General features: G+C 41.8%; 1 protein-coding gene across 1 annotated transcript; it reads left to right on the top strand.

Annotated features, from left to right (window-relative positions):
* Positions 1-113: 113 nt before the first annotated feature.
* EDEM3 (ER degradation enhancing alpha-mannosidase like protein 3) lies at positions 114-27408 on the top strand. The gene is made up of 20 exons (XM_065842004.2): positions 114-328; positions 2805-2850; positions 6177-6277; positions 8031-8070; positions 8898-9010; positions 9710-9863; positions 10486-10620; positions 11601-11706; positions 12219-12316; positions 13520-13645; positions 14212-14295; positions 14996-15079; positions 15636-15760; positions 16261-16426; positions 18182-18336; positions 19069-19222; positions 19573-19767; positions 21568-21733; positions 22191-22376; positions 23825-27408. The coding sequence occupies exons 1-20, from the start codon at positions 168-170 to the stop codon at positions 24226-24228; spliced, it is 2799 nt and encodes a 932-aa protein (XP_065698076.2). The 5' UTR covers positions 114-167; the 3' UTR covers positions 24229-27408.
* The last annotated feature ends 399 nt before the right edge of the window (positions 27409-27807 follow it).

The raw sequence follows: 27807 nt of genomic DNA, 5'->3' as shown, positions 1-27807 counted from the left end.
CGGAAGCCGGCGGCGCGGAGGCGGTTTCCTTGGCTACGCCACAGGAAGCGGAGGGTCCGGTCCCTTCCGGCTGCGCGTCGGCGCTGGGAGCCGCCGGGAGCCGCGGCCGCTGAGGGGCGGGATGGGCCGGGGCCGGGCCTAGCGGCAGCGGGCGGGCGGCCGCGGCCATGAGCGGAGCTGCGGGCTGCCAGGGCGGCGGCAGCGAGCGGGGGCCCCGCTGGAGGAGGCCGTGGAAGCTCCTGGCCCTGGGCCTGCTCTCCGCCTCCTCCGTGCTGGCGGCCGCGCCGGGCGCCGGGGCGATGAGCAAGGAGGAGAAGCGCCAGTTGGGGTGAGCACCGAGCGGGCGGGAAACGGCGGCGGGTCGGCCTGGGGTCCGCCGAGGCCGGGGAGCCGCGCTGCCCCCGGGCTCGGGGCGGGCTTCTTCCTCTACTGCTCTAATTCCATTGCGGAAGGAGGTATTCACCTTAAATTGATGGATTAACTAAAGGTTGGTTTGTACCTTATCCCGTAGGAGGCTGGTTGGTTTTCTTCTCTGTAGAATTGTGTGTAAATCCCATTTTAAAATACCGTATTTTATAGCATGAAGTGGACAAAGTACAGGAATTTTAGATACTCGGGTATCTCGTTGCACTGGTCCCTTTTCTAATTTGCTGGCAAATCATGAATAATTAGGGATGGCAACACTAAGGTCAGTGTTGCCCCTTTAAATCCGTATGGTCATAAAATTAATTATTTTAGTCTTGTAAGCGTGACCCATTGAAATAAAAATTAACTACATTTAAAAAATAACTCTTTTTAGTCTTGTGCAGTTGGCATGGTTAGGATTGAAGAGAAGGCATGAGATGTAGACCAGTCCTTCCTATGTAAAAAGTTGTTTGGGTTGACACTGCTTGCTTTGTGAACAGTGTGAGCTTACTTTATTGCTGTATGCTCTTAGGCATCAGCAAAAATGCCCCAGCAAGCATACACACATCTTATTGCTGCCCCTATAATCACTGCTACAGTCTTGAGGGAAAAAAAGAAGCCCAAGGGACACGGTTCACTATTATACTACCTCTACAACTGGTTTCTTTTTAAAGCAACAAAAAATAAGAGCCCTACAACTCCCGACATGGGCTCGGGAGCGCCAGTCTTGAAGGTTGCAGGCAGTGGTTGTGGGTAATTGTGGGTAAAAGCGATCAAAGGTAAATCCGAACCCATAGTCGGTTGGTCTAATTATGGCGGTGCCTCTGGTCAGTCCTGGGAGTCATAAAAATGGTGAATGGTTATGTGTGTTCTTGCCTGGTTCCTGATGGAAGGTAAACTGCTTGGGTCCCCCATGCGTGTAGAAACTGATTCTTAATTTAGAGAAGTGATAAACTGATCGTTAATATGGTTTGGAATTGAAGCATAAAGATTACAATCTAGGTAGCAATGTACTGCACTTTGTCGTCGAGGATTTTTTTAGGCAAACATGTCAACGAGCATATCATGATCTTGGCGTATTGCTGAGGCGGTTTAATCATCATCCTCTTCCCATCTACTGGTCATTTGCATGGAATAATGGTGCAAAAATCTACCAGAGAACCTTGGATACATTCACGTTTGTTAATCATTAGATACAAGTTGATATTTAGGTCTGATGTTTATAGTTACTGGGGTTTTTCACCTTGGGTTCTCAAGGTACTTCGAATATATATATATATATAGTATTTTATGCCTTTTCTTCATGTGGCTACATGAGTTTAACCTTTATTCACCGATAGTTTGACAATTTTTGCATTCATAACTTGCACTTGCAATTCACGCCTTGCTGTGGTTTGTATCTGGGGGCTCTGACCAAGCTCAGTTCCGTGGAAGAGCAGGTAATCCGTGTGTTTGTGTAATGACAAGATCCTGTCCGTTGCAGAAATTCTTTCAGAAAATGAAATGTAAGTTGCTCTGTGACTTGTGTGCTGAACCCCGGGGTCTGTCTGCTGCAAAGGACCGAAGAACTACGGACTGGATGTAGCTTGGAAAGTGCCTGAAAAAGGCATCGTACTCTGCTCTTCTGATGACATAATGCATTTGATGAGTTAAAACTACTGCTTAAATTTCCAAGTCATCAGACTGAGTCAGATATTTAGAACATAATTGTGGTGTTCTTGTCTCTTTTATGGTCGGTCTTATCAGCAGAGATTGTGAATTATGTTGATGGTGGCTTAGAAATTAGTGTCCTCTTTTGCCTTGCAGGGGTTCTCAGTAAAGCAGTCAGGAACAATTGGAAGAAGTGCTGTCTGTCTCCAAAAACCAGTGTTTTTCTATAACATAGTAGCGTTTCTCACCTTGACTGCTTTTTAAACGTGTAAAATGAATGTGTGTACAAGGATTTTCTTTAGTATTTGCTTGCCAAGACTTGTAATGCAAGGAAGAGCATAACTGATGGTGCTTTTCTGAATCCCAGACAGGGGTTTATGCTGTGTCAGTTGGTTTTAGTAATGGTGGTTACAAACAGAACGTATTTGCTGGTTTCTTGCTGAGTATGGAGTATGTCCCGTCTCCAGCTTTCATGTGTTGGTGATATCTACAGCTATTTAAGAGCACAGGAGGCTGAGATTCCCCAAATACTGTATTTCATGTTCGGTGAAGAAAGTCTTTCTGCAGTGAATGAAACTAGCCGAATTAGGAAAAATTATTATGCTATATTTTATTTACTTGGGTAGAACACATTAGTAGAGTTACTGATGTTCAGCTGATGAAGTGTAACACATCTCGCTGTTTTAAGACGGTGTGTTAAAGGCCGTTGTGGGGCAGACCGTTCATGCTTTCTCTCTTTTCTTTTTCAGAAACCAAGTGCTAGAAATGTTTGATCATGCGTATAGCAATTATATGGTAAGTGAAATAACTGTCTGTTTAATTTTTTCAGAGTTGTTATTGCCGACCTGGGAGAGAAAGCAAGTTATAGGACATGGCATTCTAGAGAACCAGCAGGGGGGTAGGGCCGAAAACAAAGCTACAGTAAATAAGAGCACCTGCATAGCCTTGAAAAGGAAACGACCCAACGTTATGTTCAGGAAGAGCGGTGTCAGGAGGGTTATGGCTTTCATATGGCTTTTTTTAATTTGAACTTTGATAAACTGTTTGGTTTGAAATTCCAGACTCCTAAAAATCCAAGGAATAGCAAGCTCGTGAAGAGCTGTCACCAGATTCTGGAGAATACAAATCGATCTCATTTATTTTGTGGCTAAAAATGGTGTAAAATATTTTTTCTGTGGCAGGATACGTTAGATGCAGTTTGGTAGCTCTTTTACAAGTGGTGTTTGATGAACAAAGTAAGAACAAAAAGGGGATCTGGTGACATCTCTGTGCGTTATGGCCTCTTCTGAGGATGTGACTGTCATATGACAGTGAGCCACGCTCGCTGTGGTTTCTTTCAATGTGACTTGGGATCTTTCTGTGCAGGTGCCTTCATGTTCTGGACGTGTGAGCCATTCTGTGCTCTCATCAACCTCGAAATACATTCAAGAATAAAAGACTACTTAGAGTGGGCTGACTTGCCTTAAGTAATAATTATTTTCAAATATAAGTAATCTCCACTTCCGAGGAGAAACTGTAAATGTGAAGAAGATAAATATCGAAGCTGCATTCTTACTGAGTTTACGTTAACAATCTTTTTGTACATTCTTCGTGGCTGTTGCAGAAACCTTTCCAAGTTGCACCATTCTTGCAGTACCAACCGCCGCTGTCTCTGGACACGATCTTACAACACGCCCCAGTTTATGCTTTAACGCTTTAATACGTGATATAAGCTTAAAAGCCTGTGAGTTCCAAGTTTATACAGTACATGAGAGTTATAGAATTGATGGATAGGAAGCCACGCAAGAGTATTTTCAAAGTGCGAGTGGTTTTTAATATTAGCTCTTGCTTTTGACACCAGTTTAACAAGCATCAGGTTTTCTGGTGATAATTTGTTACCAGGAACCTGGTTCCATGAAAAGCACTTGGCTTGGGTTTTTCAGGGAGTTCTAAAGTAAAAACTGTTACGTATTTGGCAAAAGTGGATAAAAATCTATATACTAGTAGAAGAGATCTGTTCTCCTACTGTTCCTTGTGATAAATTATAAACCAGTAGGTGTTTTGCTACATCTGAAGCAAGGAAATTCTGGATGAAAAGCTTCAGCTGTCCTGGAAACGTTGAAGCCACAAGGATATTTACTTGCCACGTAGGCTGGAGCACTAAACAAACAGAGAAATATGACTTGTTTGTTTAAAGCTGAAGAAAAGATTAGGGTGTCAGACTTGATCCTGACGACAAGAGGATGAAGTATTTTTGCAGCTGCTTTTGAAACAACCAGCTGAAAAGTTTTGATTTTCTGTTTCTATTAATACGCGTTTCAGATTCGTGTATTTAGAAAACGGAAAATTCACATTTGCATGCAAGGGGAAATTCCCTTGTCCTTGTTTTTTCAGTTATTAACAGGAGCTTTGAGTAACAAGCTACTGGATTTTTGGGTTTGCTTTTTTCTCCAATCCTTCAACAATATTTGTCATAATCAGGGCTTTTCTTTTTAATTCTTGACTGTCAGAAAGGACACGTGAAACTGTCAGTCACTCTCATTTTACAACCCCGGTAGCGATGTGTCTCTTTTTGTTATTGAAGAACTGTGCTGAATGGAGAGTCCTGACGTTAGAAAATACGATCATCTGTTCCATCAGGATGTGGAGACATCCCAGAGTATCTGCGGAGCTCCATTTGTGTGGTATTTGGAGAAGTGTGTTTGTTGTAACGCGTGTGCCACGTTTCTGTTTAATGGGTTGTGCCACCTTCTGTTGAGGTGACTTGAAAGGAGAGAAGTTACAGGTTGGGCAGTCACTTGGCCCAGGAACTTTTCCTGCTCTAGACAGAGAATAAGTGAACTTTTATTGTTCAGGATCCTTCTGGTTCCTTATGATTGCGTAAGATTAAACACCCATTTTCTCCAGCATTTTATCACATTTCTCTCCATGATTTAAGGCAGAGATCTTAGTTTTAACGTTGCCTTTGTCGTGTACTTCTTTAATCTGTTACTCTGAATACTTTGCACAGACATTCAGAAACATCTGAGCTGTATTAAAATGACTGGGATTCTGGCTTTTGTAGTTGAGGAGAACAAAGATTCATGCAAAGACCAAAATACTTCGGACGATGGTAGACAGGGAAACAAACTATCAGTTTCAAAAGAAGTTGCTGTGAAAGCTGTTTATTTATGGGAGAATGTTCCTTCTTTTCCTCTCTGTTTCATGGTTGAATATTGATTATTTTTTGTGTCATATATTTGGGAAGACATTGAATGTATTTAATCAGTTTCAGCACAGTAATTGAACTTTTTCATCCTGCCATATGTTATTTCTCCGCTAAAAGTAAAATTGGAGTGTACGATACAGCAACCAGTTTCCTGATGAAATCAAGGGATAGCAGCTCAAGCCCAAATCACGTGTATTCGGCTTCTAATGGAGAAGCAATTTCATGTGTGTTTGTTGAAATTAAATATATTTAAGATTCACCTTTCTTAATGCCACTGAAACCTTTTCAGTAAACCTCTCCTGTTGCACAGTTTTGTGTCCGTTTCATTTGATATCCCATTTTGGTGGTAGTGTAAACCTACAGAGCTTGCACTGACCAGAGGGGGAATAGGAGGGGGGATTTGATTCCGTGTGCTTGACTTCTGCAGCGGTGCCGTTCTTGCTATTTCTGCCTGACCGATGAGAAATATGACAATACAGCTTGCTCCGCAGAGTAACCACTGCTTTTCCAAAAGAAATCTGGCGAAGTCTCTCTTAAGAGAAGTTATATTTGTAAAAGGTTCAGTCTTGGGAAGCTTTTTTAACGACTCTTATCTTTGTTATGCCTTGCGTTGTGATTTACCAATTTACTCTTTTCCCTTCAAAGCGAGTTCTCTTATCTGTCACCGATTGTGACCCTGAGTCACTTCTGTTCGTTTGGCAGTGTTTCCAAAGTGACTTTAAAGTCGAATTTCTCCATAAAACACCATCTGCTTGATAACGCCTACCTTAGCTTTAGGTTTTAAACTCATCTTTGAGCTGATAAGCTCAGCAACTTTGGAGAAAGTGTCATATATACCTTAACGACGTAATTCGGGTTCATTTGAAGAGGCTCTGGAGGTTTGCTGGGGTGGCTGGAACAGTTGTAACTCATTCCCTGGTTGTGTTTCCCGCAGGAACACGCGTATCCGGCCGACGAGCTCATGCCTTTGACTTGTCGCGGGCGAGTGCGGGGTCAGGAACCAAGTCGAGGGGACGTGGATGATGCCTTGGGAAAGTCAGTGTCTGAAGTTACTCTCTCACGTAAACATCTAGAAATCTAAGTCCAGTTTGCAGCCCGTAAAACTCGTTTCTTCAGTTTCCGACTTTGGTGAAAAAGGATTCTGTGGCTGCAGATACATCCATAATTCCTAATTTCTCTTACCTAATTTCTCTATTGGTAAAAAAGCTCTAATTGTGACCTTCTTACAAGTGAGGCAGAAATACTTATTATTTCCTCCCATGGCGTTCACTGCTGTGAAACTGTACCCTAAGCAGAAAAAGAGAATTGACCACTCAGTGGTGTATTCAATCCATGTATTTTCCACAGGAAAGCCTTGCAAATGTGAGCAGTCATTTATGGTATTAGTATATTTGACTGCTAAATAGGAGTTAAAAGGGTTAATTAGCTGCATAGAACAGTAAACTGTTAGCCATGATGCTGGCCTTATAAGTGATATTTAAAATGCCTTTTTTAGTGGCAAGTTCTCTGCAAACATAATGAGTCAAATGATTATCATGTGTGTGGTGGCCTGAGACCTTTGCCAAAATACAAAAGAGTTTTTCAGACATGGAAATTCTTCATATTTTTTCGCGTGAGATAGCGTATAATACAACATACTGATCCTTTGGCTGGCAAAATGTAGAGTTAAGGACTGTTTTTCTCCATGTTAAATTGAACAATCCAATACAAAGCTGAATCACTCTAAATGTGTTTGTCGTTGATTCCTTTATCTGTATCTGTGGAGTTTATAGAGCAAATACTTACTAAAAAAATCACCTATTTGTTCTTATTAGTATCACTGCTTATTGTCCCAGGCAGAATAGTGTTAATCAAAGCCGATGTCCTTGTCCTAAAGAGTAATTCCAATCACTTCAATGTTGAACATGTTATTTTTGTTAGGTACCAAAGTTCCTTAGTACAGAGATTCCTGTATAAACTGCTGCCTCGGAGGTATTGAGAGATACGACTGATGGGAAAGAAGCGTCAAGGAAATATTTTGCTTAATCCTGGTCATGCATTCTTTTTAATGACCTTTTTTACATAGTAGCATTTGAGTAAAAATACCGTTCAGCCCCTTGGAATGCGTTTTTCTGTCTACTCGCTTTTTACTGTTCCTGATGATCAGCTATATTATTATTGATCAGATTTCTTATTTAATCCTTTTTCTTGCCATTATATCTTTCCAGTTAAAGAAAAGCATAATATATCACCACTTAATTAGAATTTTAATAATGCTTCATGCATAGTCACGTGGTGCCTACAGGGTATCAGACATCAGGCATTTCTTATATTTACTTAACAGTTATCACTGTTTCCCAAGTTTTCAGTTTTAATATCATATTCTAGAATAAGTTCTGTGCATGGTGTTTCTTCCCATTAACACAGTTGTACTGGGTTAGGCCAGAGATCTTCTCGCTTGGTGTGCACTTAAGAGATGGAAAAAGACTTTGCACCTCTCTACTGAGTTCCTTAGTAGATTTGATTGGGGCATAGAAATTAAAATTTAATTTGCTTACCGAAGGTGTGCAAGTTTTGCGGTCAATGAAGGTACCTTCATAATCGGAGCTTGTTTCAGTCGGCTCCTATTCCACTCACAAAGGGAAAAAACTCGGTAGGCTGTTTTGATATTAAACTTACTGTGTACAACTGGCTTTTTAGCAGCTAGAGGTCTGCGAGAGGGTAGTTTCTGGTAGCATTGGGTATTATTTAAAGTTAATTTCTACACGCACACATCTATAGTAAATCTGGTTGCAATTGTGTTTTGTAGGTTTTCCCTGACCTTGATCGATACCTTGGACACTCTTGTGGTAAGTTTAATCTGCTGCTAAACTTTGATTAAACAAGAAAAACCTTCTGATGTTCAGGCTTATTTTTAGATTTCTATTTTGTTACTTTATTTACAACCCCCCCTGATCTTTCTTTGCCTTTAGCCACATGTTCTAAGTGGCTGCTGCTTTTCTTGGGCTCTTAATTTAACAAACAATGTGATTTTCCCTTCCTGTTGTAGTCTAAAACAACACGCTGGCTTACAGGTGAACGTTTCTTAATGCCTACTGAATTATCTGTGGTTTAAAATTGTATGTACATGTTTCATGGATGAATTTGCACGCGCTTAAAGCTATATTAAAAAAATGCAACCCTAGACACGTTTGCCAGGAAGTGTTGTCAAACGTAACATTGCATCTCAGTAAAAAACTCTGATCATTAATAAACTACTTTTTGTTAGATTTCAATCTCTTTGACGTATTGTACCACTGTAAAATAAATTGGGAATTTTTGGCCATGGGTTGAACTCGGAGAAAGTCAGCGTGAAAGAAAACCTGTAGGAAATGTCCAAGCCAAGGCCTGGGATTAGGGGAAGGAACCAACAATAAATCCCTGGATAATAGTTAGGTACATTGTCAGTGACTTTATTCTTTCACCTTCTATTCGCTTTCATGTCTTCTGAGAAAAACAATAACACTAATAATACTAATGCTGTCTGCATCAGAGGATGCCCCTGCAGAACCCAAAGATCAGTCTAAGGCGTGTTAAGTGCTTTATTTTTTAATTAATCGCGCTTGTTCTTGCACACCGGAGTGTGACCGTATTAGCTATGTTGGAACCTAAACACCTGGTTACGTTTGTATTCCAGGTGTTAAACAAAACCAAAGAGTTTGAAGAGGCTGTAAAAAAAGTAATAAAGGATGTTAATTTAGACAACGACATAGTTGTGTCTGTCTTTGAAACCAACATAAGAGTCCTTGGGTGAGTAAACTTTATGTTTTCGAAACTCTTTAAAACGCGGGGTTTAGCTAAATGTCCTTAAAGCGCATCTTTCTGTGCCGTTCCACCTCATTTGAAACAGTTGTGCCTTTGTCAGCCTAGCTCAACACCTGCCTAAGCCAGGTTTTAAAGTGCTGGGCGGGATCCCATGCAGTGGTATGGAATCCAGTTGGCCCCCATCTAACTGCTGCAGGCGGAGCTTTTTAGATTAAATAAATGGTGCATGCTGAGGTAGCAGTGTTTTTTCTTAATGGAAGCAGTCTTGCAGATTACACTGTTCAATTCTTGATTTAACAGAATATTTCAATACTTAGAGTAATAGATTATTTCAGGTCGGAAGGGACCTCTGGATGTCTGTAGTCCAACTTACTGCTATTTTAAAAGCAGGATCAGAGCAGCTTAATTTTAAGCTAATATATACAGTTTTAGAGGTGTTAGTGGTTATTCTTGCCTAACTATATTGATGAATCGGTGATTCCTGAATAATAAGAATTGCTTTCAAAATTCTGAGAGCTCACCTTGATTAAAACTGGAAGCTCATGTGCTCCGCATTTCTGAAAATCAGGGCTATGTGAATATAGCAGAGTTATTTTAACGTAGTCATCTAAATCACAGAAATTGCTGCTTTGCTGTTCAACTGAATATACCTGTTGAGTTGTGGGTCATTTTTCTTGTGTTTAGAGGTCTCCTAGGTGGGCATTCGGTGGCAATTATGCTGAAAGAAAAAGGTGAATATATGCAGTGGTACAACGGTGAACTTCTGCACATGGCCAAGGAACTGGGCTACAAGCTTCTACCAGCTTTCAACACCACTAGTGGTCTCCCTTACCCAAGAGTAAGTTCTGTGCTTTCCGCAATTCAGATTTACTTCTGTAAGCAAAAACTTTGATCATATTGGTTTTATCTTGGTTTCTAAAATCACTTCTATACTTGTGAAGTGTCCAGAAAATCAGAAGGTGGCACATTGCTCATTTGTAATACGTGCTACCTTGTGTTTTAAAATACAGTTTTAGGCTCTCCGAATCCTTATATTTCCAGCTCTCAAAATACAAAGATGTGTCGTTGTGCGTAAGTAGTAATAGAAACCTTGTCTTGCTCCCTGCTACTATAAGTACCACCAAGTAGCTGAGGAGAATCATTTTGGTTTGATATGTTTCACTCACAAAGTCAGTGAAAGATCAATTTGCAAGATATGCCTGTGAATTTAGCACAAAACTGATTAATCTTCATGGGCCACGTCCAAATTTTTAAGAGGGCAGAGGTGGCTGTAATCTAAAAATACTCACTTCTTGTAAAATCCTTCGTTGTATTAGAATAAAGCTTGCTACAGATTCTTTGAATGGCAGAAAAATCTTCCCTTGCGTTGTCAGTATGTGGTGAAGCAAAGCAAAACGAAGGGGCGCGTGTAAATCTTTCAGCTAGGGAACAGAAAGATGATTATCTCGATTTTTCTCTAGGTTAACTTAAAGTTTGGTGTGAGGCATCCGGAAGCACGGACAGGAACAGAAACTGATACCTGCACAGCTTGTGCGGGGACCTTGATCCTTGAGTTTGCAGCTTTAAGCCGATTCACAGGAACGTCTATATTTGAGGTCTGCTTTCTATGTTATTTTATTTTTGGGGATGACTTATTGATGAGTGTTCTATTAAATTTCTGTAATTTTGGGGAAAAAGAATAGAGTTTATCAAATGGGTGCATATCTTAGCTCTTCGCATAAAATGTGTGTGTGTGTGTGTGTGTGTTTGTGTTCAGACTTGTTGTGTTTGGGCTTTTATTTCTAAAAGTGTCTATTTGACTGTTTAAAAACCACAGGAACTAATGTTGTTTGAAAGAGGTTACAGAAGGCAATAAATATATTGAAGACTGGCGAAAGGGTGATACTTGCATAGGTTTTTGGGTAAGAGGGTTCAGGACTAGCAAAAGGAAAAGTGAGATACTTGTTCCTTAGAATGCGGCTTAAAAAGGCAAAAACCCCTCAAACATAGTCCCAGTGAAGCTGTGCAAGACTTATCTAAGGTTAGACTGTCAGCAGCAAGCTAAAGGAAAACGTTTGTATTTATTTGATATGATACCAAAAAAAAAATACACTCTTTTTCAGATTAGAATTAGTATAGGCCTCATATTTAATTTCATGGAAGCACAGCTGGGCCTGTGTTGAGTGTTTCGGTAAAACTTGTCCCCCTAAAATCCCCTGCATGTATTTGGTAGTTTAGAGCCGTTTTTGGTGGGTAAGTTGGTACCTTAAAGCTACTTTTTGTGTATACAAAGAATGCATGGAAGTTGGATAGTAAAGAAAAGGGGCTGCTGCTTCACCTTGGCTGAGAAGACACAGCAATTTTGGTTCTAAGGCTTTTATATTTCTTGATTTTTCTAATCAGCAGCAGAATAACTATTTATATAAAATGTAGACTGAACATCCTCCTGTTTAAGTGTATGCAATACTGAGTTTTATAATTGTTATATATGAAACATTGCTTCATAGCATCTTAATTTCAATAGGCAAAAAGTAACAGGCTTTAGCATCTGCGTTTCTCTATAATTCCCTTTAACGAGCGTTTTTTGTTGTTGCAGGAATACGCACGGAAAGCGCTTGATTTTATTTGGGAAAAGAGGCAGCGCAGCAGCAATTTAGTGGGCGTTACTATTAATATTCACACTGGAGACTGGGTCCGCAAAGGTGCGTGAGATTCCGACCGGGATCAGGGAGCGCAAGTGGTTTTGGGCAAGAAAAGTCTCTCGACACAACCCCCTGCCCCCAAAACATTTATTTAGACTATTTAAAAATATTAACGGGGTAGGCAAGTGGAGTTACGTAAGATGAGTGCTGGAGAAACCTGCTCTGAAAGGGTATTTTGTTATTCATTGCAAAGAAAGTGCTCTCTGATTCACTCATACTGAGATGGGAATGCCTCGGGATAAATTTTCAGAGTTCCTACTATAAATACGTAGGATAAATATAAATAGGACTGTGGTTGTGTGTGGCAGCCAGTAGAAATATTTTTGTATGGGGAAAGCGAAACAAGTGGCTTCAATGCACGTCTGTTCGTGTCACCGTGTGCACCGATAGTGCAAAACCGTCAGCGTAGCCATAGAGTATTGGGTCTCTGCATCCATCTGTGCCGCAATTCTTAAATGAAGAATAGAGCTGCTTCAAGTAAACCCCACCTTTTCATTTTCTGCCGTTTCTAGATAGTGGAGTTGGAGCGGGAATAGATTCCTATTATGAATATTTATTAAAAGCCTATGTCTTGCTGGGAGATGACAGTTTCCTGGAGAGATTTAACACGGTAAGTTAACACCTCGCTCAGGTTTGTGCCTTCTGTTAGACAAATTTGAGACTAATTGTATTGTCAATCAGCTGTTAACCTGAGAAGCCTATGAAGACATCTTCAGAATTCCTGATTTTGGTGTTAGTGCCAGCTCTTTTTACTATATTTTACTATATTTTTGCTAATCTTGGGTGAATTGTCACCTTAGCAGCTATTTTCAACCCCATTCCATGAAAATCGGAATCTTCTGGACCTTTTTCCCTGTTTTCTATACAGGACAAACTGTATTCAGCATCACCTTGGAGAGTGTAATTCTGCAAATGTTCCTATAAAACAATGTAAGGGCTTCTTACAAGCCATAGTACAATTGCTTAATTGCAAAAAAGGTCTGAAAATCAAAGTCTGGACCTTGCATTGCACTGCAGATCCTAAGGCCCAGTATACTCTTAAATATACCATACTTACAAGCTGAAAAACACACTTAGGTTACTAAAGCCCTAAGAACTTTCTCAGCATCATTATTATTTCCTAAGAGTGTTCTTTCTTTTGAAAATAGCAATAGCCAATTAAAAAATCGATATCATAAAATGATTTGATATCATAAGCAATATTAAAATTGGAATAAATCAGTAGCTAAAGGCCTGTTGCAACAGTTTAATCATTATTTCATATTCCTAACCTGGAGCCACCAGTATTATATTCTTCGTCAATTATGTCTTTTAACTGTTTCCTATTGGAAATGGGAAGCCAGCAAGTTGACAAGTGGGTTTTAAAGTTCTTCTGAGCCATCAAGTCCAGCTGAGTTGTTGGTTTCTAATACCTCGTTTTCCTGTTCTGCTCCTGAGATGCATCCGCTTTAGAATTCCCCTGTTCAAAGAAAGAAATGTCAGCTTTTTTTAGTGTCTGCTTAAAGATTCAGCCCCAAAAAAGTGCCTGTGATAGTTACTTGTTTATCACTCGTCTGCTGAATATACTGTAGTGTATGTTTGTTACCTGGAAAATGTGATGTGTGTTGTGTGTGTGATAATGTGGAGCATTGCAGTATTTAATATCCTTTTTAGTTTGTAAAACTAGAAACTACTCTGCGTTGCCAAATGTCGTAATTATTGGGAGTCCAGTACTGTTTTTTCCATTGAATTAAAATGCCATAGCCTGAGATATAGAGCTGGTTTGTAAAATGTATTGATAATATACAGTCATGATTTTTCTGGTGTTTGGCAGCACTACGATGCCATAATGAGATACATCAGCCAACCACCTCTTCTCCTCGACGTTCATATCCATAAACCGATGCTGAATGCGAGGACCTGGATGGATTCTTTGCTGGCTTTCTTCCCTGGGTTGCAGGTAAGGTTTAAAACCCATGTGTAGACGATTTTCGTAACAAGTAACCAATCAAATTCACTTGTCGGTGATACATCCAGTCTATCTCAGTAATTTGATTTTCAGAAATACCGAATGAGGGTTTCTGTGCTCCTTCCTCCTGTCACTTCGGTGCTAGGATGCAAGTTAATGTGCATTTTTAGCCATGAAGTATCAAGACAAGTATGTCCATATGATTCACTTCCTTCACTCCTAGCCATGAATACGCTCAAGTGAAGCTGGGTTTTAGCAGACCATTGACAAATTTTCTAGTTCGTGTGCCGTTTACGTCTTTAAGACAAACTGCATCCCATTTCCTCCACAGTTCTTTCTAAATGATAGAGACCTTTTTCTACATAGAGCTCACTGATTTTGCTTAAAAAGCTCTTATAGAATATCAGTGGCTGACACTAAAAAGGGGTAATATTTACAGTGTGATCGGCTGCAAACGTAGAAATCAGTCTGTAGGTCTATATGAACGCAATGTGCCTAACTTGGAATATTATTCCTGTGCATGCTGAATGAGTGTTAATTTTGTGATTGAATTTTAGGTGTTGAAGGGCGATATTCGACCTGCTATTGAAACTCATGAGATGCTGTACCAGGTTATAAAAAAGCATAACTTTCTTCCGGAGGTAAGGTGGTCATTTTTTGATTGCGTAAAACTTAATTCTTACCTCTATTTGAGCAGTCTCAGCTATCCCTTTGAAAAAATAGTAGGTATATGTGTTGTTAGAACCAAAGGCTCATTTCCACAGCATTCTTATGCGATTTACCGTTCTGCATGCGTGACAACTGTGCTTTGGTTATGACGTATTTTTCCTTCAGTTATACTGTAATTAACACAATGATAGGAAGCAGCTGCTGAATGGGCTTTGACTCATTTCAGTATGTAAAACTTGTATAAGCACGTGAAGCAGTAGCTGCGTAGTAATGTAGTAGCATTAATGCTGAAGATTATTATTGTTCTGAGAGAATGTTCTGAAATCTTGCCTCATAGACAACATTTTAATTAACATCACATTCACCTCATCTGGAAGTTGAGACCAAAAAACGCTCTGTGAGCACTGGAATGATGTATTTGAGTGCTTTTAAAATGGTATGATTTGGCTCCTTAGGAGTTTTTGGGGTGTTTTTTAAGTGCTTTGTGCTTAGGAAGGAAACTTTGAAAGATCAGTTGCTTGTATTTAAGCAAAGATGCTTTTGTAGCTCCTGAGACTCATGTTGGGCCTTCAGTCCTGCGCTGCTGTGATAGAGTTAATGCAGGGTGCAAAATAACCCCCTATTTGCTTTTTAGTCTTGAATTTATTTGTGCCCGTTGTTTTTCTTCCTCAGGCATTCACAACAGACTTCCGAGTTCACTGGGCTCAGCACCCTTTAAGGCCGGAGTTTGCTGAAAGCACTTACTTCTTGTATAAGGTAAGACTGCTTTAATTCCTCTGATTTGGGTCGCTTTGTCTGGCACCTACAATTTCATTGGTGTTATATTTCAATACAGAATGAGTAGACTTCCTCCAGCTTATTTTATCTACTGGAACCAGTTCTGTATATAAACAAGATCAAAGTATCAAAACTTGTTCTAGGAATTCTGTTCTGTGTGGCTGGAACGAGGAAGAAAACTTCAGCAATGAAGGCCCATATTTTTAAATATACTTAGGTATTGCTGATTGTTCTTGAAGAGATCGTAGAGACTAAGAGCAGAAACCACTTGTACCTTGCAGAGAAGAACAGTGTCTAAATGTCTTATGTTTCTGTAAATGTTTCCACGTGCTTATCTGCATATCCATAAAAAGCAATGCAGTCGTGTATCGCAAGTCTCTCTTGTGACTGCTTAGCACTATTATTAAATTAGACTTTACTGGTGTCTGGGAAGGCAGGGAATCAATAAGCTAGCGTTAGGAAAAGGAAAGCTGCTGATTGTACAGGAAGTCTAAGTGCACTTACATGTTTGGGTTTGGCTTTTGTTCTTCTATAGGCTACAGGGGACCCTTACTATCTAGAAGTTGGAAAAACGCTCATTGAGAACTTGAACAAGTACGCAAGGGTACCTTGCGGCTTTGCTGCAATGAAGGATGTTCGGACGGGAAGTCATGAAGACAGGTGAAAGATTCTGCAGTGATTTTTCTTCCATAAAGAGACTATAGGAAAAGAAAATGTAGTTACCCTGTTTATATAATTGAATTAACTGACTCGTGAGTAGCTCTCTGTCTTCAGTTCAATAACCAAGTCTTAAGTTACCCATTTGTCATAGTCTGTAAACTATTATAAATAGCTTTATAGTTCGTTACGTAAGAATATTTTTCGTTTAATAACGTTTCGTTTGTCCCAGAGCAACAGATGAATTACTTGCAAACAAAATGTACTTTTCACATCTAGAAGTTTGCAATGAGGTTTATTTGTTTTTTCTATAATGCCATTGTGTACTGAACATGCTGAAATGTTTCCCTCCAAACGTCATTTCTCCCAAGTGGAAGGAATACTAAATGGAAGTAAGTTCAACAATAATAGTCAGGAAATCTTCAGAGACAGAGCAATATTTGTTTTACTGATGTTTTAGATAAAAGGGGATTTTCCTAAAGGACATTCACTTATTTCCGTAGAATGGACTCTTTCTTTCTGGCCGAGATGTTTAAATATCTTTACCTGCTGTTTGCTGATAAGGAAGACATGATTTTCGACATTGAAGATTATATCTTCACTACAGAAGCTCATCTATTACCACTTTGGCTTTCCACTACAAACCAAACCATCTCTAAAAAAAATATAGTAAGTAACAGCTCAAATTCACGGCAGTTTTAGTGGTGCTTTGAAGCAGGTCCTTTTTTATGAGAAGAAATGAGGAAAAAAAGATCAGGGAAATTCCCAATCTGAAGTAGTACATCAGTTTTTAACACTTGGTTTAATATGAACTATTTAATGATGTTAACAGTGACAGTCATGTGAATATGAGTAAATTTCCCACTACTGGATTCTGTACCATTGAATCTTAAGGAAAAAAAGCTGTGGATTATTAGCTATACATAAAAAGAAAATAATTCCCCATCTCTGTATAAACTTGAAAATAATACAAGATGATATTTTAATTTTCTATTATTTTTTCTAAAAAACTTGCAACAGCATGCCTGTGTTTTTGTTGCTTATTTTACTACTCAAGCCCTTGGCGAATTTTGCAAGGTTTTTTTGAGACCACTACCAAGTTAGTTTGACAAGATACAGCTATAGCTTTGGGGATATTGAATTGTCGCAGTCCCTGCGGTAGCACCTGGTGTGTAAACATGAGAACACTTATGGGTTTACAAATTCCTTAACCTTCCAGAATAACCTATAATAATACAACCGTACCTTGGAGCATCATAAATTTGACATAACTTCTCCCAAAATGAGAAGCTGATATTTTGAAAACAGGCAGGATTCCCAGAGCCGATGGCCTGGCCTGTGTAATTCCCTTGAGAACTGCAAATGTTAACATTAAATGTTAACATTAAAGGTCAACGAAGACGATGGAGTAAATGGTTCAAATGCAGTTTTCATAAGCTCTTGAAAGCAGAGCGACAAAGATCCATTGAAAAAGGTGTTCACACACTTTCAATGTATTTTGTTAAGACAAGCGTGTTACTCTTCACTGGAATTTATTTGATGGGGAGAAAAATGATATGAAAACATGGAGCGTGTAAATGATTTTTGTTATAAACAGCCAAAATGCCTGTGACTTAGTTGGCAGCAGGAACTGAACATCCTGTTTGTATTTATGTTCCTAAACAGGAAAGGTCGTGTTTTATTATGCTGACGCTTGCAAGACCTTCTTTCTTAAGTGATGTGACTACTGTGTGTCACACTAAGAGCACAGGGATCTTAAAGCGTCTATTCCAGTAAACTAATAACCTTTTAGGTCTTGTTTTTAGGGAGCCTTTAAATACTTGATTTTTTTAATTAGCTAATGTGTTGCAAACGGGTAAATACTACTTTAATTTTTATAGGTGAGAAAATAACTTGCCCGTTATCCAACCAGTTATTTGCAAAACTAAGAACAGGTTAAACACGGCTCCGAATCACCGTTCCACGTGGTTTCACGTTACAGAACAGCAGTTTGTGCAAATGTTGACTCTGTCATCTCCCCTGAAAACAGAGATCGTTTGAATTGTGTGGAGATTCATCCTTTCCCATTCAGACTTGCAGGTCTGTGTGGCTCCTGAGGAGGAGAATCTTTGGTTTGTATTTTTGTAGTAATAGAAAGCGAGAATTACCTAAGGCCTGCGGCTGGTCCAGGCTTCATAAAGGCAAAAATCCAATGAAATCGTAATGACTTCTTTTAGTTTCCAGCACATAAAAGCACAGGAGCGCTAGCGGTGTCATGAGCAGCCTCGAGAAGTTCTGTTTGCCAGCAGAGATGAGCTGTTTCTGCAAACAAAATTCTGGTTATTTATATTTCAGATGAGTTAAGGGGTAGGTCTATGTGTTGAATTTCTTCCTATACAAATGTAACCCGCATTTTTACCAGGTGATGTGTGTCTTTCGTTTCAGACGACAGAGTACACGGAGCTGGATGACAGCAACTTCGACTGGACCTGTCCCAACACCCAGATTCTTTTCCCAAATGACCCCATGTTCGCTCAGAGCATTCGTGAACCCTTGAAAAACGTGGTGGATAAGAGCTGCCCTCGGGGTGTTTCCAGAGTGTAAGATGGATATTTTCTGTCTGTTGTTAGCGTAGGACTAAATGGAATGGGGTCTGTTATGCATGGAAGGAGAAATATGAGGCGTAGTGGAGCTTGTTCTGCTTGAGTTTGGAGCCCTTTAGGCATGGATAGCCCAGCTACAGGACACATTAGTTATGTTTGGCATCATCAGCAAGACAGTCCATTTCCAGCAGGTATTAGTGGCTCTTTCAAAGCAAAAGGAGGTTAACCAATCACATACTTCAAGCAGGAATTGTAGCCCAGGTATGACAGGAATTCTGTCTCTCTGATCTGTAAAATCAGTTTCTCTAGTCTCTTGAACAGTTGTGCAGCTCTTCTCTGTTGTGAGCAAATCATGCTACCATATCTAACTTCACCTGTTTTGAAGAATATGGGGCCACCCCTTTGATATTAATACTTTGTGAGTAAACTGAGTATCAACTGTATCAGGAAAACTGGGTTTAGTTGGTCTTACAATAAGGCTATTTAGAAATGACAGACAGCATATGGTAGTTACCAACACTGCATGTGCTTCTTTGCACTACAAAATTATTGATAATATTGACAGCTTTTTAAAAAATATAGTTTAATGGAGAAGTGGCTTTCTAGTGAAGCTTTTACTCAATATTATTTCAAAGAATTCTAATCTAGTGGTGGTAAGAATAACTTGTGAGAATCATGTTTCAAGAATAATCTGGTTTTAAAGCTTTGCTCTCCAATATCTTTTGGCAGAGAAGAGAGTTTGGGAAGTGGACCAAAGCCACCACTGAGAGCCCGAGATTTCATGGCCAGTAATCCCGAACACTTGGAGATACTGAAGAAGATGGGAGTCAGTTTGATTCATCTGAAAGATGGCAGAGTACAATTAGTGCAGCACGCAGTGCAAGTAAGACTTGGCAGTACTTGTCTTTTAAAAAACTTTCAGTAAAATCCTACTAGCGATGATATTTGACGCTTAGAGGTTCAGGAGGGACAGCCAGACTGCGGAATGAGGTGCATGAGCTGGATATGCAGGATACTGCCCTTTCTTTAGGAGGTCTATATGTTTGTATTTTCGTCTTCTGTGTGATGCTAAAAAGTTAACGTCCTTATTTGAAATTATGAATGAATGCCAGTGAGCATCCACTCTGTATTTTAAAATCTTTATACCAGTGGTCCAAACGAAAGTTCAATTTATTTTTTTTTTCAAGTTTCTCAAATATTTAAGAAGAAACTTAGTGTTTCTTTACTCCTCAGGCAGCAAGTTCCCTGGATGCTGAAGATGGCTTACGGTTCATGCAGGAAATGATTGAGCTCTCCAGTCAGCAACAGAAGGAGCAACAGCTGCCTCCTCGTGCTGTTCAAATCGTTTCCCACCCATTCTTTGGCAGGGTGGTCTTGACTGCTGGACCAGCACAATTTGGGATGGACTTATCCAAACACAAAACAGGGGTATGTAAGATGTGCATCTCAGAATCGTTCAGGTTGGAAAAGACCTTTAAGATCGAGTCCAGTCGTTAGGCCAACACTGCTAAGTCCACCACTACTGTATGTCCCTGAGAACCTCATGTCTGTCTGTCCAACCCTCCAGGGATGGTGACTCCAGCACTGCCCTGGGCAGCCTGTTCCAATGCCCCACAGCCCTTTGGGGAAGAAATTGTTCCTAAATCCAACCTCAACCTCCCCTGGCGCAACTTGAGGCCGTTTCCTCTGCTCCTGGCGCTTGTTCCTGGGGAGCAGAGCCCGACCCCCCCCTGGCTCCAAGCTCCTTTCAGGCAGTTCAGAGATCAGAAGGTCTCCCTTCAGCTCCTGTTCTCCAGCTGAACCCCCCAGGTCCCTCAGCCACTCCCAACACACTTGTGCTCCAGCCCCTCACCAACTCCGTTCCCTTCTCTCCACTCGCTCCAGCACCTCAAGGCCTTTCTTGGCCTGAGTGGCCCAGAACTGTCCCCAGGACTGGTGGTTTGGCCTCCCCAGGTCCCCGCACAGGTTCGGTCACTGCCCTGGGCCTGCTGGCCACACCAGTGCTGGTCCCAGCCAGGATGCTGGTGGCCTCTTGCCCACCTGGGCACACGCTGGCTCATGTTCAGCCACTGGCACCAACACCCCCAGGGCCTTTTCCTGGGGCACTTTCCAGCTGCTCTTCCCCAGCCTGCAGCGTTCATGGGGTTGTTGGGACCCAAGTGCAGGACCTTGGGGAACCTCAGACCATTGGCCTCAGCCCATGGATCCAGCCGGGCCAGACCCCTCGGTATGGCCTTCCCAGCCTCCAGCACGTGCCCTTGATCCCCTCATCCAGACCATTGATAAAGAGATTAAACAGAACTGGCCCCAGTGCTGAGCCCTGGGGACACCACTCGTGACCGGCCAACAACTGCACGTGGCTCCATTCACCACAACTCTGGGCTTTATTACAGTCCAGGTACACACAACACCCGCAGCCTCCCCCTCATCCACTGAGCGCGTCACCTTGTTGTAGAAGGAGATGAGGTTGGTCAAGCAAGACCTGCCTTTCATACGCCCCTGCTGATTGGGCTTTTCTTGTTTTGTTATTGCATAAGCCTAAATTTTACACTATGGGTGCTATTTCAGGGTGGCCAGCTAGAGGGTGATCAGTTAATTCCAGTGGTTAAAATGACAGGGTGCAGCAATGACAGAACGGTGGCAGTGACAGTCTTTAGATGAGTGCCTTAGCGGTCTGTAGCCTGTGCTATGCTCCCGAGTCATGATTTAGGCTGTAAAATCCATACATAGTATGATTTGTAACAAGTTTATATAATCTGCAGTGCGTATCTTAAGAGATGTTGATTTAAGGGAAGGCTTAAGTCAAGCCATGACTTTGCAGAAGCCCTTTTAGGGTTGGATTAGACTCTTCTTATGCAACTTTTATAAAAGGTTATATCTAGATGGAAGAAGAAAATAGCCCAGAGGCAGTGGTCCCTGCTGGAAGCAGCAGGCAAACCCCATGATTTCGGTTGGCAAGATGCAGCACAACAGAGGAAAAATTCCTGGAAGCAGCAGTTCACAGGTATAGACAAAATACACTCGATATGAAAACTAGGTTTGCACTTGCTCAGTCCTTGCTTCTTTAAGTCCAGCTTCAGGGTGAAGATTGTGTGCGCTCACAGAATACAACATTAAATACACTAGATTAGCTGAAGAAATGAAAATGCTTAGGAGTCTTTTGTCGGCTTGAACCTAGTGCTCTAATTATCTCTTTTTGTTTGGTTTATTTTGCTTTTTTCCAAACAGACGAGAGGATTTGTTGCAACCATTAAGCCATATAATGGATGCTCAGAGATCACTAATCCTGAGGCAGTGAAAGAGAAAATTGCTCTGATGCAACGCGGCCAGTGTATGTTTGCTGAAAAGGCACGAAACATTCAGAAAGCCGGAGCGATAGGCGGCATTGTTATTGGTAAATAAAATTAAGTTCTTCATTAGTGTAAATGCAACCTGTATTTTACAGGCACTGGAAAGCTGACAGATGTTGAACGCTCTGAGATGACAGTGCTAACACAAACTGTGCTCTCAGAAGATGAGGAAATGTGTTGTCCGGTGCTGTGCAGAAAACGTAGCTAAACAAATCGAGGAGGGCGATCTTCACTGTTTTTGCAGATGAAAAGTTGTTACTTTAAGGACCACTGAGTTGAAATAGCGCTATCTACCAACTGCTGAGGAAGACTTGAGATACAAATGAAAAAGGTTAAGAAAAACAAGTACACAAGTTGGCTTTTTACAACCATTTTCTGCCTGGTATCCCCTAAGCCGACCGGGCAGGAGGAAGCTGCTCAGCAGGTCCGTGGGAGTGGGGAGTTGTGGCGTGTTTATCTAATGGGAGGTTTGCTTGTTCTGCCTTTGTGTGCGCGGGGTAGATGACAACGAGGGAAGCAGCAGTGACACCGCTCCGCTCTTCCAAATGGCCGGCGATGGCAAGAACACAGATGATATCACGATTCCCATGCTCTTCCTCTTCAACAAGGAAGGAAACATTATCCTGGATGCCATCCGGGAGTACGAGGCTGTGGAGGTGCTGCTTTCCGATAAAGCGAAAGACAGAGGTAAGATTGGAGGTTATTTACACGCATTTAGCTTCCGGCCGAGCTGTGGCACGATGTGAAATGTACGGTAGCGATTAAAAGCGCAAACACGTTGCGTGGTAGCGCTGGTTTTTTTGTTTGACATCGGTATTAGGTTTTTCATAAGAAAGCCGTTATCTGAAATGCGTCATTATCCACTTCCCCCCCCAAAATTACCATTAACATCCAGAAATGCTGTTCATCAGTTAAATGTCAATTCGAGTAATGTGAAAATCCAGCCTTTTGGATTCCTTTTGAACCCTTTTTGTCATAATCTCCTTTGAAGTGGTGTCAGGAACAGCGTGAGTGTTTTCAGTGCCCTACATTGTGAATGCCTCTCTCTTCCCAAGCTCCCCGGTGACATTCGTGGTACCTAAAACGAAAGGCACAACCGCTACAACTATTTTGCCTACCTAAGGAGAAGTGCTTATTGTAAGAAATAAGGCTGCTGACCTCAGATGTTTTGCAGTTCTTCTTGTATAATACAAGAAAATTGCAAGCTATACATCCCCAATTAAAATGTTGGCGTGTGGCAGAAAATCCGTTCTCACAGCGCTGCCATGTCCAAGCAAAGGAAGAACAAGTTTCTCTAGCAAACCAGCCTTTTATTTTCTGCGCGTTTGCCGAAAGCCACAGTGTTGTTTCTTCATTTCTCATTCCTCCTGTTGATAACTATGGTTAAGATGCTCTAACGAAATACTAAATACAAAAAGTAGCTCTGCATTTGAGGATTTGTAATCCGTATCTGCTTCTTCCCCCCTCCTCGTGCTTCCGTTTGGAATCCCAGCAACAATCTTTAAAGGTAAAACGATTCCAAACTACATTATTGATAGCAGTAAGTATCCCGTGTTAAAATTGGCTTATGCAGTTAATCTCCCTAGAAATCATGAAATATTAGTGTCCCGTATGCTGGCTATAAGCATCAAACTGCAGAGAAGTCCTCACGGTTAAACTGGACGGCTGTTGTAAAGCTAAATCCGTACTTGAGATACGTGTGTGTGTTGCTCTGAGTGGGGATGTGATGGGGAGGCTGCGGCTTTGGCGCTGTCTTTAACTCACAATTCAGTCACTTACGGAACTCTGTCCGACTCCTCCTTGCTTGGACCCTGCTGGATCTGGGGGTGCTTTAAAACCCAGTATTAAAGTTCGGTGCACGCAGCGGGTATTTGCTTAAGCCTGAAGGATGGCGACTAGCACTGACCCTGAAGTCGCTATTTAAGTTGTTTGCCCGTGTTTAAACTGTGTTTAAATGTCTGCTCTTACCTCCCTCTGTGAAATATAATAACATTGGATCATCGTATCAATGGAAAGTCTGCACTTCCTTGAGGAAATATAAGGTCAAGGGAAGTGGCTTTGCATTTGAAACACATAATAAAATGCCACCTTTCTCATTTTGGTCAAATCACTTTTTTTTTTCCTCTCTCCCAAAGACTTGGAAGTGGAGAATATGGACCAGAAATCAGCTGAAAACGATTCACATAAGCAAAATTCCGAAGAAGATACTTCAGCGTCTCAGGATGTTGGTGCGGTCAGCGAGGAGCCCGAAGAAGGAGAAAGCTCCGACGTTCCCGACCCCGATTCTTTATCTCCTGCTCACGCGGACAGTGACAGCGTTTCCGTTTCAAATCAGGATTCGTCCGTCCCTGGAGCCGCCGGGGCTGGTGCTGCGGAGCCAGCGTGCGCGCCAGGGGACAGCCAGCCTCAGGAACAGACCGGGACACAGCCCAGTTCCAAAGTTAACTGGGATAGTAAAGCCCAGCCTATGGAATCCATATTAGCAGACTGGAATGAAGATATAGAAGCATTTGAAATGATGGAAAAGGATGAGCTATGACTTGTAATAATAACTTATTTGTTAGTAAACAAATGGAGAACGCTTTGGGTAGAAGTGAGGCCCCGATATCTGAGAACTAGCAAACATATTCAGTGTTGTGATGAGCAACCAGGTTTCACCTGGAGATGACCAGAGAAATCCAGCACGCGCTCTTTTATTGTTTGAATTTTTCCTGTTTAAAAATGGGAACGTGCAATCGAATCATTTGCCTGGCTCCGCTGCGGGGGCCGTGACCCGGGACTCGTGCGTTCCAGGCCCGCGAGGCGACGCTCCCGCCGTCTCTGGAAAGCACGACTTGGCGCGGCGGGGTGAGCACGCCGTGGTTTACCCATGGCAGCACTTGAAGGTGGCAGGGGCAGGTCGGCCGCTGGCCCGGTTGGAGCCGAGGCGCCGTTCCGCCCCGCGAAACCCTTCACTGGTAGCGGATGAGATTGCGCTTCTAGCTGTCGTGTCTTTAAGACGCAGCTTGAAGCAGTTTGGTTTCATCCTGACGTATCGTACTGAGGCCAAGTAGTGTTGCTCATCGCTCCTTCCATCTCTTAGCGCCAAGAACGACTCTGACACGCGAGTTTGCTCCGCTTTCAACCAGAGAAACTGTTCAAACCAAAGGCAACGTGGACCTTGTAAGCAGGTTCTGTTAGGGAAGCTGAGGCAGCAGATAAAGGTTCACGGTGTGTCGTGGAAGTTCTGCTCGAGGTTAAGGTAGAGTGGACAACGTCCGTGTTGAGTTCCAGGTGTTCCCTTCGGCCTCCCGGCTTGAAAAACTACCCCGAGATACGGAATTTAAACTGGCAATATTCTCTGAAAAGGACACTAAACATCACCACATCAGCTATAACAACAAATTCTTCCTTTTTCTACAAGTTCGCCCTCTAACGGCTTGACTTCGTAATCCTTTTTATACGCAACTTCTCCCCGTGTGATCCGTAGGGCGGTGGGGCCAGCGCCGGCAGCGAAGCGCAACGATTTTGGCCATTGGGTGCGTAGTTGAGGGCGCAGCGGCGTGAGTTGGTACTCGGGGTTTGTAACAGGTAAGTGCGAGTCCCGGTTTGTTATCCCCACGCTGAAAAACGTGATGGAAATAAAAACGGGGATGTTTAAACATCTGAGAGACGTTTTGACTGTGTCCAAAGAAACTGCCAAAAAACCCCTAGTTAACTTGATTTATATAAACTGCTTATAGTGAATTGTGGTTCAAAGAATTGTTTTATATTAAAGAGTAAATTAACACTGCCTATATGCTGCACCAGGCTGAAAATGAAGGTTTATATCCATCTTTACAATGGAATAATTAATGAAAAAAAAAGCCCCAATCTGAACTGCACCTTTCATTTAGCTGGTGAAATTCCACATGGTGAATATGCAATGGTTAATTAGTCCAGCCATACTGTATTTATTGCTGTGTACTCCTGTACGATGCGGAGAATCCCAGGCGAATGTTGCGTACGTGTCTGCTTAAGGACACTTTGCCAGAGCCTCGGAATGCACAGGCGCCTTTGGGGAGCGCCACAGAATAACGTCCATAGACAGAACCGTAACTTCACAGCACTCGAGTAGGAGGTAATTTGGAGGAGGAAATGGAGTGGTAGCGGAATAGTGTCTAAGTGTCCTTTAAAATAAATTAGCTTTTAAAGGTAGTTATCGTTCTTTTGCACAAATAAACTGGGTGGAGGTTTGGACTGGACGAGCGGGGCTTGAAGGTTTTTTCAGCTGAGGATTTCTTTTAATTTATGGTGTTTTGTGTGCGTTACGGGAGTTTCCTCATGTAAGGAGTTTGATCATGGGAGTCTTTGAAGTGCCCTTCATCTCCGAACCATCGGGTGCAGATCCAGAGTGTTCACTCCGGTAATTCCTCTGGTCTGTCAGTGCTTTAGTGCCACAAAAAGAGCATTTTTGTTCCCGTGTTCTTCGACATGGGCCACATCTTCACGCTTCTTAACTCTTCTGGTGGAAACAGAATTACTTTTATAGCTATCGAGGCCCTCTGGTCATTAGAAGAAGCAACTAAAGGTTTTCTTTTTTTTACTTGCAGAAGACTTAGATGTAAAATTGTATTAAAACATTAACTTCCTTTGCCACCACCAGCTCATTTATATTTAAGCGCTTTTTCCGCCTCTTGCTGAAGCAGCAGAGGTCAGTTCTCCCTCGAAGGGATTTCGAGTGATCCCAGATGGATTTGGGGCATCGTTTTGGTGGTGGCCCTACCTCACAGAACTCTTGCCTCCTTCCTTTTGGGTTTTATTTTGAGTTTATTCTCCTTTACCTATGAAACCACCATGAGAGCCATAGCCCTGTTTACAGACCCGAAGGGGGTAGGGCTGACCTTTGGGAAGGAGGACTGAATTGGGGTGGGGGGACACTTTATTCAGGTTATTTTTCACTTTGTATTTCCTTCTGAGGAGGAAAACGGGCTTTTCGTTTAACCTGTTCATATCATTCTGGAGAGAACTCGGTTTTCTGTCACTGTTAAAAAGCGAAAAGAATGTATTCATCAACACAAGAAAAGCTTTTGGAGAGGGGAGTAATGGTTCTTCCCACATTTTTTGAAGTCTGCATGCGGGATATCGCTGGTACATCAGTAACCGCCCCATTCTCTGTACGCTGTTGTACATTTATTTGTGTGGGATTGAACCCGGAAGAATGGGGGAACCACAGCTGGAGCCAGCGCTTCTTCCAGGCCACGTAATTCACAGCAGCCAATTAATTTCTCATTTGATCTCGGAGGAATCTTCTCAATTGTTTACATTTCGTGTTTCTTAATGAAGTTTGGAAACGAGCCCGGCTTTGGTTCCGCTCCTGCCAGCGTCCCTGGTGGTGTGGCATGAGTGACAACCGGACATCTTATGCAAAAGGCATCAGTCAGGACATAGAAAAAGAAACCCATTCTGTGAATGAAATATCGTATGTTCAGATTTTATAAGATTTTTGTTGTGTTTGGTTTTTTTTTAGCCAGCCCAATTTACAGCTATTTTCTTAAGAAAGATGTCTAATACCAGGTGCTGTAACACTATTGTTGGGTTTCGCTGTCTGGTGAGAAGTGTATACAATATTTCTAAAGGGCAACTATGTACTGTGATGTAAAAGTCTGGGCTAAAATGTATATAATCTGTGTACATAATTGTGTACTTGATTATAACTGCTGATTGTAAAGATTTAATAAAATGTAAATATTCTGGTCAATTGCCACTCATTCCTTTACAGCAGTTGTCGCGTTGAGGGGCTGTTACTCAGTTTTCACGTATCCATGTCCCCGTTGGGACACCCGAAGGTGGAGGACACATTCAGCCCCACGCTTCCCGTCAGCCCCGAGTCCCCTTTTCTCCCAAAGTGCTGCATAAAAAGATCATGTTAATAAACATTTCCAGCTGGAACGGTCCCTGTAAACCATCGTTTGCCTGGGAAAGTTCACCCCAGCTATTAAACCCCAGCGTGGGCGAATTAATCTTTATTAATCCTTTGGTAGAGAGCTGCTGCAATTGCGGAGGCGTTTAACCCAAAACTCTGCGAAGCAGCATCTGCAGAGCGTGGCCTCTTGTTCCTTCGGGGAGGAGCCGCTGGGTTTTGGGCACAAATCCCGGA

This window comes from Patagioenas fasciata, chromosome 6 (assembly GCF_037038585.1).
Source record: "Patagioenas fasciata isolate bPatFas1 chromosome 6, bPatFas1.hap1, whole genome shotgun sequence".
NCBI lineage: Eukaryota > Metazoa > Chordata > Aves > Columbiformes > Columbidae > Patagioenas > Patagioenas fasciata.
The sequence above is the reverse complement of the archived record's forward strand: the minus strand, read 5'-3'. Positions and strand labels throughout refer to the sequence as shown.

Excerpts from the sequence above, each read along its gene's own strand:
- EDEM3 (XM_065842004.2), top strand. The coding sequence starts at position 168 with ATGAGCGGAGCTGCGGGCTGCCAGGGCGGCGGCAGCGAGCGGGGGCCC. Across the intron at positions 19,223-19,572 it reads TAGTGCAGCACGCAGTGCAA|GCAGCAAGTTCCCTGGATGC; the intron begins GTAAGACTTGGC and ends TTTACTCCTCAG. Across the intron at positions 22,377-23,824 it reads CGATAAAGCGAAAGACAGAG|ACTTGGAAGTGGAGAATATG; the intron begins GTAAGATTGGAG and ends TCTCTCCCAAAG.